The 18,190-nt window shown below is 35.3% G+C and overlaps 2 protein-coding genes across 4 annotated transcripts in view; one reads left to right on the plus strand and one right to left on the minus strand.

Moving 5' to 3' along the window:
- The window catches only part of Piezo (piezo type mechanosensitive ion channel component), a 73,936-nt gene that overhangs the window by 24,791 nt on the left and 30,955 nt on the right, over window positions 1–18,190 (minus strand). The window contains exons 9-13 of one of the 3 annotated variants that reach the window (XM_073970987.1): window positions 17,282–17,433; window positions 12,086–12,260; window positions 11,805–12,024; window positions 6,247–6,531; window positions 5,205–5,258 (exon numbers count right to left, since the gene is read on the minus strand). In XM_073970987.1, coding sequence (XP_073827088.1) covers window positions 5,205–5,258; window positions 6,247–6,531; window positions 11,805–12,024; window positions 12,086–12,260; window positions 17,282–17,433 — 886 coding nt within the window. Of the gene's footprint in view, window positions 1–5,204; window positions 5,259–6,246; window positions 6,535–11,804; window positions 12,025–12,085; window positions 12,261–17,281; window positions 17,434–18,190 lie in introns of all 3 variants that reach the window. The other 2 variants (XM_073970986.1, XM_073970988.1) reach the window with 2 other exon arrangements.
- LOC141395323 (probable transcriptional regulatory protein Teth514_1449) lies at window positions 14,027–15,316 on the plus strand. Its single transcript, XM_073970989.1, has one exon. The coding sequence runs from the start codon at window positions 14,286–14,288 to the stop codon at window positions 15,168–15,170; it is 885 nt and encodes a 294-aa protein (XP_073827090.1). The 5' UTR covers window positions 14,027–14,285; the 3' UTR covers window positions 15,171–15,316.

Genomic DNA, 18,190 nt, shown 5'->3' on the forward strand with positions numbered 1-18,190 from the left:
AGATATATACATACCCTCAGCCAATGTGAAGCGAAACTTTCACCTCCGGACAGATCGAATGTATTTAAGGTCTCTTAAAAATTTTGTGGCCCTTTTTTGACATTTGAATTTGCCGACAAAAATGTGTATTAGGAATTAACTGCAGAGCAGGTACCCTTAGGGACGACCGATATGGGCCATTTTAGAAGTTAAACTAAATTTTGATAAAATATTAGGAGATCCAAAGTTTGAATTTGGACCAAATTGGTTGCCCCATTCAAGTGATATCGTCCCAGCATTTTAGTGAAATTTGTTTAAATATTGGGGAGATGTACCGTAAGTTGTGGACCGGTATTGCCCATGAAACTAAGTTTGGAAATAATATGACGAAGACTAAATGTTGGACCAAATCGGTTGAACAATTCGAGAGCCCTTTCGGGCTGTTTTCCCAAGAAATATGGACTTGCCCCTGAAAAACTTTTAGCGTCGTAATGAAGGTAGCGAATGCAAATCGCTTCAAGAAAAATCAAAATGATTCGAGAGTAGGTCTTAAAGTTAACTTATCCGAAATTTTGTGTGGGAGGTACCCGAGGGAGTAGACAAATATAGTCCATATTCGAACCTGATCAATATCTGGAAAATATATAAGGATGTGCAAAGTATGGATACATCGGTCACTCCCTTCAAGAGTTATCGTGGGCACAAAATTTCCGAACATTTTTGAAGTTTTGTGGGGGAGGTACCTGAAGGAGTGGACCGATATAGCTTATCTTCGAATTTAAACTATGTTTGGACAAAATATTACGAAGGCCAAATTTTGGACCGAATCGGCAAATGCTTTCGAGAGTTATCTCGAGATCCAACCATTACACACGGTGCCATAGGGGCTTTTTGCATCTTTCAGGCTATTTTCTCAGGAAGTATGGACTTGCCCCAGATAAAACTTGTACCATCGTATGGGGGGCGGTGAATACAAGATGCTACAACAAAAACCGAAGCGATTCGAGAGCTGGTCCTAAACTGAACTTTTCCGAAATTTTGTGTGGGAGGTACCAGAAGGAGTGGACCGATTGATTCCATATTGGAACCTCATTTAAGTTTGGTAGAAGTATCACGACGTGCAAACTATGGACAAAGTCGGCTATTCCCTTCAAGAGTTATCGTGCGCACAAATTTTCCGAACATTTGTGGGGGAGGTACCGGAAGGATGGACCGATATAACCCATCTTCGAACTTAAACTAAGTTTGGACAAAATATTGCGATAGCTAACTTTTGGACCAAATCGGTTCATCCGTTCGAGAGTTATCGTGCGCACCAGCCAGACAGACGGACGGATATTGCTAAATCGACTCCAAATTGTCTGAAACACATTTCGTCCAAACATACTTGGAGTCTAAAACCATTATTTCGATGAGGCACATTTTACCGGTATGAAAGTGTATATACCCTCGTTAGCATAAATGCTGAGGGTATAAAAATATAGACGAACATGTAGTCGCTTCTCGGGTCGATTCGGAACATAGAACCGGCCGTCACAGAGCCAATTCCAAATGATGTCATTGAATGCAGGGCACCGTGTCAAAATTAGGTTAGGAGAGCACCTACATCCTTAACGCTACTGGCCGTAAAAATTATACTTCACACATTAACCTCAATAGGAATTTGTGTTGATTTTTATGCTAGCAGTCAAGCGGCAAATCTATCAGGCATGTCACAGATTCCGATCGGAATGGTTTCAATTCCGCAATTTCAATTCGATCGTTTTTGTTTTAGCTTCTTCAGATTCCGATCGATTTGGTGAATTTCGGAATTGTCATTATTTAGCATAAATATGGCAACGTTGGACGAAAAAGGATCAAAACAAAGACCATATGATTAGAAAACACTGTAGAAGTTTAAATTGTAAAAAAATATTCTATTAAAAGGAAGTTTTTTGTGCGAAAAGAAAGTTAACTTTTACAAAATGCCGGGAGTTTCTATTGTTTCTGTAATTGAGGCGCAAAGTAATGAACACAATACGGGAAAAATACGCGGAAGGAATATAAGAGATACTTCGGACCCCTTGTCCTACCCCAGTGCAGTGTGAGCATAAAATCTATAAAGATTTTTTCATGTGCCGAATTTCTTTGTTTGACCCTAAATTATTAAACATTAATTAATACATCAAAATAACATATGTATTTAAAAACACTTACATTTTGTACGAAACTCCTTGTTTGAGTTATTTTTTTGTTATGTTTTCTGTTTTATCTTCCCTTTAAGTTTTCATTCGTAATGCCAGACTGTTTAGTTTTTGCAAACGATTAATATTTGTTCGAAGAAAAAATCGATTTTAACGAAAAAATTATGTGGCAACACTTCGTTAACAAGTGGTTTCGTTGATTGAGAAATAATGAAAATTTGGCAATTTTTTAATTAAAATTATAAAAATTATGAAAATAAATGTGATTTTGTTAATAAAACAATAATTTTATTATTTTTAAGTGTTTTTGGACTGTTTTAAAGTGACATACATATTTCCAAAAAAATGCAATTCCACTTGAGAAACCAAAAGTGGTTTCATTCCGAAAAAATTTTTCGTTTTTCGGTTTCTGAAGAAGCTAAATACGAAATCAATTTCACTTTCGATCGGAATTGGTTTCTGTGACATGCCTGTATGTCTAAAATAGTTCTTATAGGTTTCCAGGACATAAGACACGGTGCGCCTGAATAATTTTAAATGAAGGTCGCTTACACCTGCAAAGTTTTTGCGGATTCTGAAACTACAATGAGAAAAGTAAAAAAAAAACAAATAAAAAATAGCCGGGCGGCTATTTAAATTAATCAAACCATTTTTAGGAATTTTTTTCGGTTTTTACGATTTTATTCGGAAAAAGGCCTCCGGCATTTTTTCATCTATGACCATTGTAGTTTCAGAATACGCAAAAACATCCCAGGTGTAAGCACCATTCATTTAAAATTAGTTCGGGCGCGCCGTGAATAGACTTGTTGGTAACGAAAAAGCAGATAAACTAGCCATAGTGGGACTCTTCTCGAACGAATTGCCAAAGGCGTCACTCGCAATACCAAGTGGGATATTTTCAAGTACTATTTATCAGAAGCAGAGGTCATATGGAGCAAGACTGAATTGCGGTATTAAACGGTCGCTGGGCCATTCGTAACTATGCAAAGAATCTAAATATACCACACTAGGTCTGGGAGAACTTCTAGGATTTAGGATAAAGTGATGACACTTATTCTTAAAGCAAACATGTAAGAATAAAAACCGGACTATGTGCCCCAAAACGACTAACATTTAATTACCGAAAGGATGTAATAATGGGCCATAAAATAATATATGTTAGTTGCCTATACAGATGACATTGACAACATTGCGAGGTGTGGGCGACAAAACAAAAATTAAAAAAAAAAAATTTATGAAAATTGTTCACTGTTGTTATCACCTTGCAGGACTACAAGTGACAATTATGAACAACTTCCTCCTTGGACCACACTATCATTTTGTGGTAGTCAATGACTCCATTCATACATTAGATCTGTCTGGTTACTTTCCCAGCAAGTATTGTCCAGCAAGAACTTTCTCAGAGAGTAAGGAGTTTTTATTCTCTGTTGCAAGAAAATCATAAAAAGTAAACAGGCACCAAGGCAGATTTAACAGGTAACCTATTCGTCAAATGGCAGCAAAAAAAAAAACCTCTTGTTGTACACTTTAAACGTCAAAATTTGTTATGATTTTGTATGAAGACTTGTTGTTGTATGTTGTTTACAACAATTTTTTGACATTTTTGGTCTGTCCTTTACTTTTGAAAATGGCAAAACCGGCAAAAGTAGTACAAGTTGTATACTGCTTCCATATGAATTATATGGTGTCTGAAGTAAAGGAACGCTTTTCGAGTAAAAAGTGGTAAAACTTGAAGGTTCTTGCGCGTAAATGAACAGAGCTTTTTTGTTCAATCAGCTGGCGTGAGTCGGCTACCTTATTCAATATGCCTTGACAGACACCTTCTCAGCAATCAGCTGATTTGCCAAAACAATTTGTCCGCCAATAAATAAAAAAGAAAATGACACAAAAAAGAATTTTTTCAATTTGCAACTTTGTTCTCCCAAAAAACAATGCAATTAGGCTTGCTATTTTCACAATAAATTGTTTTTAATTTTCACAAACATAAATCACCAAACAATTAAAAACAGCTGATTGTTTTCAGGAAGAAGAAGAAGAGTTTGCAAGTGTTTGCTAGAAGAAATTTGTCCAGCAAGAATTTGCAAACCCTCAGTAAAAGAACTGTCGAAATGTCTCTCTCGATTCGCTCTCTTTTGCTGGCTTTTTGTGTTAACAGACGACTTCCAGCAGCAATTGGTAGAGATTGTTACAAGTTTTAGGGTAACCAGGTCTGTCTGGTTTAAACAAACATTAAAACAAACACCACCAATTTTCACTTAAAATCAAGTCTTATGTATGTTTTTTTAAAGCAATCTCTCGCAATATAGAAATCTCACTCCAAAAGGCACTGTGGATTTGAGGCATGGAAACTTGCAATTCGCTTGTGCATAATTGGTGTGTTTGAAAGGGCAACGATCTAATCTGCTTTAATGATGAATATTGGAACGTATGAATCACTATGTAGTTGAGCAGATGTCAGCATGTTTAAAGGTTTTGGATTACAACGATTACGCTGGTCAGGCCTTCTCATAATGAATGATGATACTATAGCAAACAAATACAATAGCATATCCTTATCAACAGCATTTCTCAAAAATTGTTTCACAATAAATTTTACCAATAAAAATATTCATTACAAAACCTCATAGTAACCCATTGTTTTAACAAGGACATCTCAAGCAAAATTTGTGGTTATTTTTTGCCACTAAAATTAGTAATTAAATATGTAGTTATTATTTATTAACTTATTTTAGTGACAAAAAAATAACCAATTATTAAGCTGGACATGTCGTTGTTAAAATAATGGGTTAGTAAGAAGTTTTGTAATGAGTATTTTTGCTGGGCTGTAGCATCAATGATTTTTTTCTAGTTGCGATAGAATACAAAAATAAAATTTCGCTTGGCTCCAAGTACATAATTATGAAATATTTCAAAACAAATAATTTCAAATGAAATAGATACAATATTTTTTAGATATATGTATATTAAATACAATATTGAACATTACAAGCGTTAAATGATAACAAAAAAGAAGAGGAGGGAAATGCATGATATAAAACTTACCCTTTTGGTCGTGCAAGTTTATTGCTACTATTCGGTTCCGAGAGTGTCTCTTTGCTATAATACAAAAAATGTTAATTATGGAAATATGCATAAATGTTGGGTGTTGTTGAGAGAAATTTTCATTGAATTGTCATTAAAATAATTTTTGATTTTTTTTAAAGGTTTTGTAAAAAAATTATTTACGTTTAGCTGCCAAGAAATCATAAGAACTACTGACTACTTCAAAGGAAAACTACTACAAAATAATATATTGTTGTTAATTAATTAATAAATAAAATATGTTTATGCCCTCCTACACCATTACATTGCCGGTGAAATTGCAATATATTTTAAGTTAAAAAACTCTTTGATTGATGGACACGACAACAATTGAAAGAAGTGACTGGCATTGGTCCAATTATTGCCCATGCAAATATTTCTCTCAAACTTAATAAAGTTCGAAGATGGTTTATCGGACAACTACTCCGTATACCCCTTTCAAAAAAGTATAACATTTCCGCTTAAGTGTCTTTTAAGTGCCGTTCTAGGATCGTTTTGAAATCTTCACCTAAGATAAACCCTATGGTTCTGTTATTAACGATATAATGCTTTTCGTTAGCATCACCATACTTCCTGACATAAAATATCCCAAGGCCAACTAAAATGGCTGGTGGGCAAGATAGATAGCGAAACGAATGGCTGACATTGGCCTTTACGCATCGTAATATTTCTCTCAAACTTAAATCAAGTTCGAATATGGATTACATCGGACAACTCCTTTGAGTATCTCCCAAAATTTTAAAATGTTCGCTTAAGTGCAGTGCTGTTTGTAAATTGTTTTGAAATTTTCACCGAAAGTAGTTCTGACCATTATGGCTGATGGACAAGACAACTATCGAAAGGAGAGATTATCAAACTTAGATTAAGGTCCACCACTCCTATCATTATTTTTTTATGATTAGCATCGATCGCAAATGTAATGGTGTAGGATATAACAAGATCGACCAAGCCGACCATAGATTTGTTTTAGTAGTGGTTCTTTTTTTTCAGGTTTAAAGTTTACCTATCAACGACATCATATGATGATGGTTCTATGGCATTAATATCATCATCATTATATTGTTGTTGTGGTGGTATTGGTTGTTGTTGTAATTGTGATGTTGATATGTTAATGGATGGTGGTTGTGGTGGTGGTGGTATTTGTGATGGTAATGGTGATTGCATAATATCATTGTGTGGTTGTTCTATGTTTGGAATATTGGTGGTAGATGGTGCTCGGTTAGAATTCCGTTTCGATGATGTTGGGGTGGTAGTAGCAAAAGGACGTGTAGCATCTACATTTTCATCACTACTAGCATGTCAATCAATCAATCAAACAATCGATCAAAAATACAAAAAACAATAATAAAAATAATAATGGTAATAATAACAATAACAATAATTTGTTTAAATAAAAATATTATTTTACAATAAAATGTTTAAAAATTATAAAAAAATGATGCAATGATATAAACATTATGATTGTATTTTTTTTACATTTGGTGAGGTTTGTGATATATTTGATATTGTTGTAGTTGTTTTTTTTTTGGTTGATTTTTTTTTTGTAGTTGTTGGTGATGATAGTTGTTGTTGGTGGTATCATTTATGTTCATAGGTCAGAGGTGGTAGAGCAAACAATAACAGAGTTGGCATAACACATGATATGTAACATAAGATGCAAAACAATATGCAAATAAAAGAAGAAGAAAAACAAAAAGAAACAAAACATAATTAATAAAAAACGGTATGAGAAATAAAAATAATTAAATAATATATTGCAAACAAGTGATTTAAAACTAGAAGTATTTTGGGTGGTGGTGGATAATTATACCCTCAGCCTTTAGGCTAAGGAGGGTATATACACTTTGATACGATGAAAATGTGCCTCATAGAAATAATGGTTTTAGACCCCAAGTATGTAGTATGGACGAAATGTGTTTCAGACAATTTTGAGTCGATCTAGCCATGTCCGTCCGTCTGTCTGTCTGTATGTCCTGCTGGCTGGAGCGCACGATAACTCTCGAACGGATGAACCGATTCGGTACAAAATTTGGCTTTCGTAATATTTTGCCCAAACTTAGTTTAAGTTCGAAGATGAGCTACATCGGTCCACCCCTTCCGGTACCTCCCCCACAAAAGTTCGAAAAAGTTCGGAAAGTTTGTGCGCACGATAACTCTTGAATGGATTGACCGATTTGGTCTATACTTTGTATAGCGAAAACTTTCTACCAGAGTAATATGAGGTTCCAATATGGTCTTAATAGGTCCACTCCATCGGGTACCTCCCACACAAAATTTCGGAAATGTTCAGTTTAGGGCCATCTCTCGAATCGCTTTGATTTTTGGTTTTAGCAACTTGTATTCACTGCCCTCCATACGACGGTACAAGTTTTATCAGGGGCAAGTCCACACTTCCTGAGAAAATAGCATGAAAGTTGCAAAAAACTCCTATGACACCGTGTGAGTTGGTTGGAGCGCAAGATAACTCTCGAACGGATCTGCCGATTCGGTCCAAAATATGGCCTTAGTAATATTTTGTCCAAACATAGTTTAAGTTTGAAGATAAGCCATATCGGTACACTCCTTCAGTTACCTCCCCCACAAAAGTTCAAAAATGTGCGGAAAAATTTTTCGTACGGTGACTCTTGAAGGGAGTGGCCGATTGGCCTATACCTTACACATCCTAATATATCTACCAGATATAGATCAGGTACAAATATGGACTATATTTGTCCTCTCCATCCGGTACCTCCCACACAAAATTCACAATAACGAATCACTTTGATTTTTGTTGAAGCAACTTGCATTCGCTGCCTCAATTACGATGGTAAAAGTTTTTTATGGGCAAGTCCATACTTCTTGAGCAAACAGCCCGAAGGGTATAAAAACCCCATAGGCACCATATGTAGTGGCTGGAGATTCACTTCCATAATGGTCAATGTCGATCCATTCCTTTTAGTATCTCCTCCGCAAAACGGTTGATCTTTAATCCTATTCAAAATTTTTGTCGATTCAAACGCAAAACATTTTTAAAACCCTCTAAATACATACGTTTTTTGGAGAAAAATTGTTTCAATATACACAGGCTGAGGGTATATCTCTGTCGGCAAAGCCGACTGATACTTTTTTACTTGTTTTATATATGAATATAATACTCCGGTTACACTTAACCGGATTAATCCTGTGGGTTTGGATTTCAAATGTCAATTCCATAGCGCAAATGTCAAATAAATCCTCTCAAAGTGGGTTAACGCGGCAAAAAACTCTAGCGTAACCGTACTATAATATTCAATACAAATTGTGGCGTTAGACCGCCGGTATCTTTGTTGAGTTAAAACCACTCGTGTTTACCTTGGTACCTGACGTTCTTCTGCTGCAATGTATGGGGGTCTCGGCATTCACATTATATCTCTGTCTTGCCTGCGCTTCTGCATCAGTGTGAATTCTATCTAAGCCTGCCTGATAGGCTCGTTGGTCTAGAGGTTCTCTTTTATATCTTTGGACTTCTCTCTCTCTCTAGATCATGAAGATCTCTTCTGACGTGCCTGGGTGGGGGAAGTCTGTTCATTAAATCGTTATAGGGATGCTCACTGCGATAACACCCAAGCCGGTACTGCATCGACAACATCTTGTTGTGCTGACGCACGTGTAAAACTTTCGCCTCCTCATGAAGATGGTCCACTGGTGCCATTAAGAGGCAGCCTGTTGTAGTTCTCAGGGCGACATTCTGGCTGGTTTGAATTTTCTTCCACTGCGTAGCGTTAACATTTGCATTCCACGCTGGCACCGCATAGCTTACCAGAGATCGGCCTATTGCGTTATAAGAGGTCAAAAAGGTTTCTTTGTCAGCACCCAAGTGCGGTCCTTGAGGACCTTGTTCCTACTTCTGATCTTATTGCAAATAGCTGTGGTTTGCGCGGACGACTTAAACATGCTATCGAAGGTTACACCCAATATTTTGGGATAGTTAGTGGTCGGAATCAGGACACCATCGACCAATATGATCAGTGGGAGCCTCATTTAAGCAATCCGAGTGGTGAACATTGTCCCCAGATGGTCAGTTATGTAGACATTTAACCTATAACATATGTATGTCATCGACGATAGGACCAGATACCAATCAATCAATACAACCAGCCGCATACATTACGATCTCAATGCCGTCTGGAGGGGTTAAGCAGTTCTGGAGATATCATCCCACCTTGGGTAACTCCCTGTTTCACTCTACAGGGCTTGGACTTTTTGCTCCTGAATTCCATGTACGACTGACGTGCACACAAATAACACTGTGAACCGAAATTTTGGGGGGTGGAAAATTCCTTTTGAAGCTGAAAGCCCTTGATGAGTATATACAGAACCCCAAAGAGCAGATCCGCCGTGAGTCGAACTTTTGAGTTATGGCGTGATGAATTTTTCACTGGAGACCCTATAAGCCATCAGAAATTAGCGTTATATCTTTGATCGATGTTGTTTTCGCTTCAAATCTAATGATGATCTTTTTCGTAGAACATTTCGACCTTCTAACTCGATTCCTTCCATGTCCTTTTCATCCTTTATTTCAAGAACCGCAATAAATGTACCACAAAATGAAATTTTTCAGCTTCGACATGTTCTGCAAAAATGTCGCTTAGAAAATTTTAGGTACGGCTCTCATTGACAACTAATCGATATTGTCGCCTTTTCATAGTCACTTTTGACATTCACGTCAAAAAAAAAAAAAAAAAAAAAAAAAGTCTAGTGCCACCATCACTGTTGCTCTTGTTGATTCCTCGAGTAATATGTGTGGAGATGAAGCTGTCGTGATGTGCTGCTTACGGAACCCATGCTGATGATCAACAAAATTGGTAGCTATTTCTGACGCTGGAGAGGACTAAAACATCAAGGGTCTTTGCTACTTGCGACAAAAGCGAAATAGGTCTGTACGATTCAACTTCGCTGGTATCTTTGTCTGGCTTCAGTAGCGGGACCACCTTGCCCGTTTTCCAGATTTCGGAACGACTTGGGTGGCAGCCGCAGGATGAGATCTTTAGTACGATTCTTGACTCCCGGTAAATCCAGCTGTTTCATCATTACCATAGAGATTCCATCAGAGTCCAACGATTTAAATAATTTAACGTTTCTTGTGACATTCCCAACATCATCCATTGTAAATTGTGGTGTTTCATCCTACGCAAGAAGAGATCTGATGCGACGTAGTACTCTTCTCTTTGCCCTGTCACTCCCGGGGAGCTCAACAAACTGTCGATTCAATTAAATTGTGCACCTCTTCGGATCAGTCAGCGTAACGTCGTCAAATGTGACTGAGGTCTTATCTTCCTTCTTTCCAGGGTTCGAGAATGACTTAACCGTTCCCCACAATTCACTTATACCGGCTCCAATGTTGTAACTCTTCAGATTATTTAACCACTTATTCCGCTTATGCTCACCGACTACGCTCATTTACTAATCCCCTCGCCTTTACATATGTAAAATTGTTAGTAGAAAGCTCTTAAGATAATCTTGTGCCTACGAAAGGATCATGGTTGGTATACGTACTATTAATTTAATATATTAATGTCCCGTATGAGAAATACTTATTTAACAGTAATCATACGCTACGAGGAATCTTATTTTTGAAATGGACTTGTATTGTTAAAAAAAAGGTTTGGACGAGCGGAAAATTATATACAGTCCAATAATGAACACCGATTCCCCGTGAGTTTTCTCACATTCTCCCTTAAGTTGAAGCGGCAGAAAAGCAAAACTCATGCGGAGTTTACATTCATGATCACCCTGATTGATAACAAAGTGTTTGTCAGCTATAAACGTCTAGCCTATGGCTGTACACAAAATAATAACAAAAGTGGTGCAGCTAAATGTCCTATAAACAGATGCCTAACTTTAAAAAGAATAGCGTCCTGGTAGGTAACAAAATTACCATCTTCTTGGCATGAAAAAAAAAATACAAAAAACAAATGGCGACCGCTAATCCCAAACAAGAAACTAAACAGGATAATTATAAACCGAATATCTAATTCGGTTTTTGGCACACTTTGAGAGAATCGGTGTGAGTTCAGAGAGAATTGCTTGTGTATTGATCTTATTAACACTATAAGAATAGTCACACACAAAATAACATAAGTTCCACACGTCTGTATACTTAGTCGGCGGACAAATATTATTTATTTTCCAGTATTGCAACTGAAACACTTTTAGCCATACAGAAAAAAAAATATTCCAATGGTCGCCATACAAAATAATGAGAAAAATCCCCATTTTTGCCTACAAAATTTGACACAATCTTAATATGGTAAAAATTCTATCAATCTTTGCACTAACTCTGTTAATAATACCACAAAATACTTCTAGTTTTAATAACAAAAACAAATAACTTGAAAAAATGTTTTAAATAATAACAATAATATGAAAATGCAGTTTTAACAAAAACAATTAAACTTGACAAAATTTGAAAAACAAATTTTTTAAAAAAAGCCAAATTAATCTTAATAAAATTTTGGAAATATTTACGTTACTGTTGTTGGTTGAAAGAAAATAACAAAAAAAACCTAAGAATTATAGAGAGAAATCTTCAGAAAGAAATACCTGGCAATGTTACGTTTCATTAAACTGAATATGGCAGCAGCATTACGACCACTAAAACGGCCATTAAACATATAGAGATTATTCGATTCTTTCAGGGCCTTCTTTTCTTCTTCCAAAATTTTATTCACATAACGATAATTGCGTGAGAAACGATTCAAGCGAATAGTTAGTGATACCAAAAATCCGGCCATTAAACGTATAATGGGATTGGCTTCGAAATCTTGAAATAAAAAAGTGTCAAGAGCATTCAAATAATAATAATAAAGAAAATAGCACCATACCTTCTTCTGTGTCCTTTTCAGTAATTTCACCACTATCAACTTCGGTTTTTTGCCTTGGTTCCATGGGTGGTATTTTCACGGGAGTTTCTACTCCTGTTGCTCCTCCAGCCTTACTGGTGGAAGGTCCGGCAGTATCGGTTAGGGAATCCTTTTGTACTCTAGGCTTTTGACTCTCCTTTATAAGTAGAATAATACAAAAATTTAATTGTAAATTTAGCATAGACATTATTATCCATTTCAAATATTGAATAAAACAACAACATCGATATAAAATTATACAAATGTATGTCTGTAATGAACATATTAATCTGGGGTAATGTGTAATCAATTGTGTTTGATGTTTTTATACACATTTATTTACATAACGTTACATTATATTTATAAAATTAACTTTTTTTATTAGTTGTTAAAAACGTTTCAAAATTAAAATATTTTTATATAACAATTCAGTGTAAATTAATTGTTTTGTAGTGTGATTTTGTGAGTACATCGCTTCAGAATAAAGGTGATTTAAAAAAATATGATTTTTTTAAATTGGAAATTAAAAAGAAAACAATGGTGTCTTTTACAAGTTGATAAAAATAACCAAAATTGTGTGTTTTTGCCTGTTGGGAAATTTTGAATAACATTTTTTGCCACTCACAAAATATTCACTTGTCGAACGTTGAGCATAGCACAAAGGTTCAGATAATGTTGATATACGTATACCACCTTCGGTATTAACATCGGCATCATTTTGATGCTCATTCATGAGTATACCAATATGGGAGGGTGGTGCCGAGGCATACGAACGTTGTCGTAAATATACCTGACGACGATATTCCACAGCACTTATGTCCTTCCAAACCTTTGTTTTACAACAGCATTTTTATATATATTTGGGTTATATGTGTTTTGTTGTTGTTGGGAGGAAATTTGTATTTGTGTTTTTTTGTAATAAAAAAGGTATTTGAAAATTTGAAAATTTTGATGATTGTTAGAACACATAAAATTCCAATGGATGCATAAATTTGTTTGGATTTAACACAAAATGTTTCGTTTATTTATGACACAACAGAAAACAAATATTAAATAATTTATATATTTATACAATGGTCTGAATATTATTTTATTTATTTAATATTAAAAATAAGAAAATACACCCTAATTTTTCGATAAATAAACACATTTGTGACATCTACCTAACCCGTTAACAAACAAGACGAGAGAGACGAGAGTTGAAAACTATGACTAGAGACAACCCAGTCGTGAAATCGATCTTATTAAAATTGTATTTCTGTTTTATAGTTTTTCCAAATAAATATTCAAGAAAAATCTTTATTAATTGTTGTAAAAAGTATTATCAGTCTTTTATTACCCCAACAACCAATAAAAACCACAAATTAGTTCATATTAATTAACGGTCACAACGCATTAACGCCGTCACAATTGTTTCTATCGTCTACGCCGTCATATGACATCTTGATTTTGCGCGCCGTTACACAGCATGCATTGCGTGGCTCATCGACACAGAAAGTGATTATATGTATATCCCCAAAAAGAACTGTGGGTCTATTTCGTTTCCTTTTGTATGTTACATACAAATGCACAAAGACATAATACCCCTTACCACTGTGTGGTGTAGGGTATAATTAAAATGTTTATTAATAGTTGTTAAAAGTAGTGGCAGTCCTTCATTACCACAACAACTAATAAAAACTACAAATTATTTCATATTAATTAACGGTCACAACGCATTAACGCCGTCACAATTGTTTGTATCGTCTACGCCGTCATATGAAATCTTTATTTTGCGCGCCGTTACACAGCGTGTATTGCCTGGCTCATTATTTTTTCGTCATGTGCTTTACACCTCATTCTTACCTCTTATTTTTGTTTAGGTTATTCATTTTTCATACGAAATAACATCATCGCTGTGTTCGTCATCTGTTCGTTGACAATCAGCTGTTTGCTCTATGTGTGAGGTAAACATAATAAACATAACCTATAACTTGGTGTTGGTGTTTTTACATAAACGAACGTAGCTTTGTAGGGACAAATAATAAAATCATAAAATAATAAATATTAACAATAAATAAAAGCCTACAATAGCATAATTAATTAGCTTTATTACTATAACAAAGAATTCCAATAAAATAATACAAATTTAATTGAATATTTAACAAAACTACTTGGAAAACACACCTGCCATAACTTTACAATGAGAAAATTATTATTCACTGTTTTACGGAATAATGTGCTGAAACAACAAGTCGCAGGAAAGGTACAACCAAGCAACTGGACAAACAATCTAACCTGTACAACACGAGACATTTCCACGCATTTGTATCCATTATTAGCCGGTCATTCCAAATGGGCCAACATACGACATATCAAAGCCGCCAAAGATGGTCAAAAGTCTGCTCTCTTTTCCAGAATCGCCAGACAAATACGTTTGGCCATACAGGATGGCGGCAGTGCTGATCCCAATTTGAATTCGGAATTAAAAAGTGTCATCGAAGAAGCTCTGAGGAAAAATATGCCCATGGCTAGCATACAAAATAATTTGAAAAAATTTACTGCCTCCAAGACACAATTGAAAAAGTATCGTTTGGATGTACGCTACAAGCAAAAAGTTTTTATGGTCTGTACCATATATACGGATAATTTTGCCCAATTGAAAATGGATATGTCCACAGTATTGCGTAAAGGTGGTGGTGTACAATTGGATGCAGGACATTTATTTGAAGATTTCGGTTTAATACAAGCGACAGCCGATAAAACACGTATTGCAGCCGGTGAAAGTTTGGAAGATAAGGCAACTGAAGATGCCATCGAATCGGGTGCGGAAGATATTGAAGTTGTAGATGATGAAACGGCATCTGTGAATTTCATTTGCAAACCAGAAGGTATTAATGGTGTCCGCAAGGCATTGGAGAATAAAGGATATACTGTTAATAATACCGAACACATTTATACACCATTGAACACGGTGAAACTGACGCCAGAGGAAAAGGCTGATTATCAAAAGTTTGTTGATAAACTTAAAGAAATTCAGGGCATAGAAGATGTTTATGATAATATCGAAGTGGAGGAAACAGAATAGGCGAAAAATGTTTCTGTTTTATTTTTGTAGACAAATGTTATTTTTAAGTTTTTTCTAAAGATATTAAAGTGAATGTTGTTAAATACTTGTTATAACTGTTAAGTTATAGGAGAATTAAAATGCATAATTTAAATAATAAATAAAAATTAAATGTGTATCTTTTTATAACCTCAGCCCTTAAGCACTACATTTTGGACTTAAGTCTCGTTTAGGAGCAGCTCTCGGATCGGCCTGAAATTTTTACCATAGGATCAATACACTGATTACAAAAATATATTGCTTAGGTATGGACCTGACATTTCGGAAATGTCTTTTTATACCCTCAGCATTTATGCTAACGAGGGTATATACACTTTCATACGGGCAAAATGTGCCTCATCGAAATAATGGTTTTAGACTCCAAGTATGTTTGGACGAAATGTGTTTCAGACAATTTGGAGTCGATTTAGCAATGTCCGTCCGTCTGTCTGACTGGCTTGAGCGCACGATATCTCTCGAACGGATCAACCGATTCGATCCAAAATTTGGCTTTAGTAATATTTTGTCCAAACTTAGTTTAAGTTTGAAGATGGGCTATATCGGTCCACTCCTTCCGGTACCAAGAGGAAAGTTCGAAAATGTTCGGCAATTTTGTGCGCACGATAATTCTTGAAGGGAGTAACTGATTTGGTCGAAAGTTTGCATATCGTGAAATTTCTACCAAACTTAGATGAGGTTCCAATATGGACTCAATCGGTTCCCGCTTTCGGGTACCTCCCACACAAAATTTCGGAAAAGTTCAGTTTAGGACCTTCTCTCGAATCGCTTTGGTTTTTGTTGTAGCAACTTCTATTCACTGTCCTCTATACGACAGTACAAGTTTCAGTAGGGGCAAGTCCATACTTGCCTGAAAGATGCAAAAAACACCTATGACGCCGTGTGTAGTGGTTGGAGCGCAAGATAACTCTCGAACGGATCTGCCGATTCGATCCAAAATTTGGAATTCATAATACTTTGCCCAAACTTAGTTTAAGTACGAAGATAAGCCATATCGGTTCACTCCTTCGGGTACCTCCCCCACAAAAGTTCAAAAATGTTCGGAAAAAATGTGCGCACGATAACTCTTGAAGGCTGTATCCTAATATATGTATCAGATATAGATCAGGTTCGAATATGGACTATATTTGCCCATTCCTTCGGGTACATCCCACACAAAATTTCGGATAAGTTCACTTTAAGACCTGCTCTTGACTAACTTTGGTTTCTGTTGAAGCAAATTGCAATCGCTGTCTCAATTACAACGGTAAAATTTTTTTCCGTGGCAAGTCCATACTTCTTGGGAAAACAGCCCGAAGTTGTAAAAACCCCTATGCCACCATATGTAGTAGTTGGAGAGCACAATAACTCTCGAACTGATAGACCGATTTGGTCCAAAATTTGGCCTTCGTCATATTTTATCCAAAATTAGTTTAACTTCTAAAATGGCCCATATCGGTCCTCTCCTTAGGATACCTCCCCCACAAAAGTTCAACATTTGTGTCCAAGTGCAGTTTACGGTCTGTTCGGAGATCCTTTTGAAACTTATACCGATGATGTGCAGCCATATTATGTTTTCCGTGGAACCCACTAAAATGACTAGTGGGCGCGATATCTATCGGAAATATATGACTCTCAAAATAAGATCCACTTCCGTATTGCACTATGTCGGTCGATTCCCTCCTCCGCAAAACTTTTGAACTTTAATCCTAATCCACATTTTGTCGGCAAGTTCAAATGTGTAAAAAGTGCCATAAAATTCTGAAAAGACCCTAAATACATTCGATCTGTCCGTAGATGAAAGTTCCAACTCACAAGTTCATACTTCCCCAGATAGTGGCCCAAAAGCTGCAAAAATCTATATCGACACTAACTAAAATAACTGATTTGCGCCATAACATACGAATTAAATATTCGATTTGGTTTGTTGTTGTTGTTTCAAGTTAATTGTTACATAACTTATTAAAATTTCAAAACAATAAGCCATCTAGCTTACAACATTTTGTTTTTACAATAAAAACACTCAGACCATTGCATAGCATTCATTACACATTTATAAAAAAATTCTTCTGACATATTGAATTTACAATACTTACATCATACAACGTCTTTCGGCGATTCATTTTAATTTCACTTTCGGTAATATTCTCATTATCATTGTCGAATAGACCATCACTGTCGGTTATCAGATCCAATTCGAATTTATCATCAATATCCTCAAACATGTAGTAATCACCAGCACGAACAGCTATGGTGGATATTAAAACGTAGGGAATATTAGTAAAATGCAACAAAAAGCAATAAAATTAAACATTAATTTATTAAAAAATATATATTTATTATATACAGGCAAAAAATTAATAAAAATGTTAGTAAAGTATAAAAGTAAATAGTTAAAAAGTATAAAAAAACATTACACAATATTTACATGGGTTTATTATTACATTATACACAAGTCAAAAAGTATGTAACACAAATTTTCAATATTTATTAGGCATATTGCCAATTGAATAAAATATTTATGTAGAGAAAGATAACCATTTATGTAAATGTGTTAAAAAAGTAATAGAAACTTGAAAAAGAAGAAATATGATTTGTAAGCCATCAATTACGGTATAATATTCACACAGGTATGTATGTTGTTACAAAAGTACATTTACGATTATGAACAACAACTGGCACACATAATTGTGTGGAGAAATTGACAAAACTACAACTTTAGGTTAGGGAGTTCATCTCGTGTCGTCCAATGAAACTATAACTAAACCAATATGTACGTTTTGCTAAGTTTCACAATTAAGTTCCATTGTCAATTGACCACTCAATTAGAGTGCAGTTACAGTTTACAATCGGTTTGGAAATTCAAAATTAACATACTTGCATTTTTATACAATTGAATAAAAAATAAATGTTCTATAAAATCATGTATGGGATCTGTATCTAGAAAAAGTATTGAGTTTATGTTAAAATGCGTTTTATAAATGAAATACGAGTACAAATTAGTA

The sequence above is a fragment of the Musca autumnalis genome, unplaced genomic scaffold (genome assembly GCF_047663935.1).
Source record: "Musca autumnalis isolate F117 unplaced genomic scaffold, ASM4766393v1 scaffold_2, whole genome shotgun sequence".
Classification (NCBI taxonomy): Eukaryota; Metazoa; Arthropoda; class Insecta; order Diptera; family Muscidae; genus Musca; species Musca autumnalis.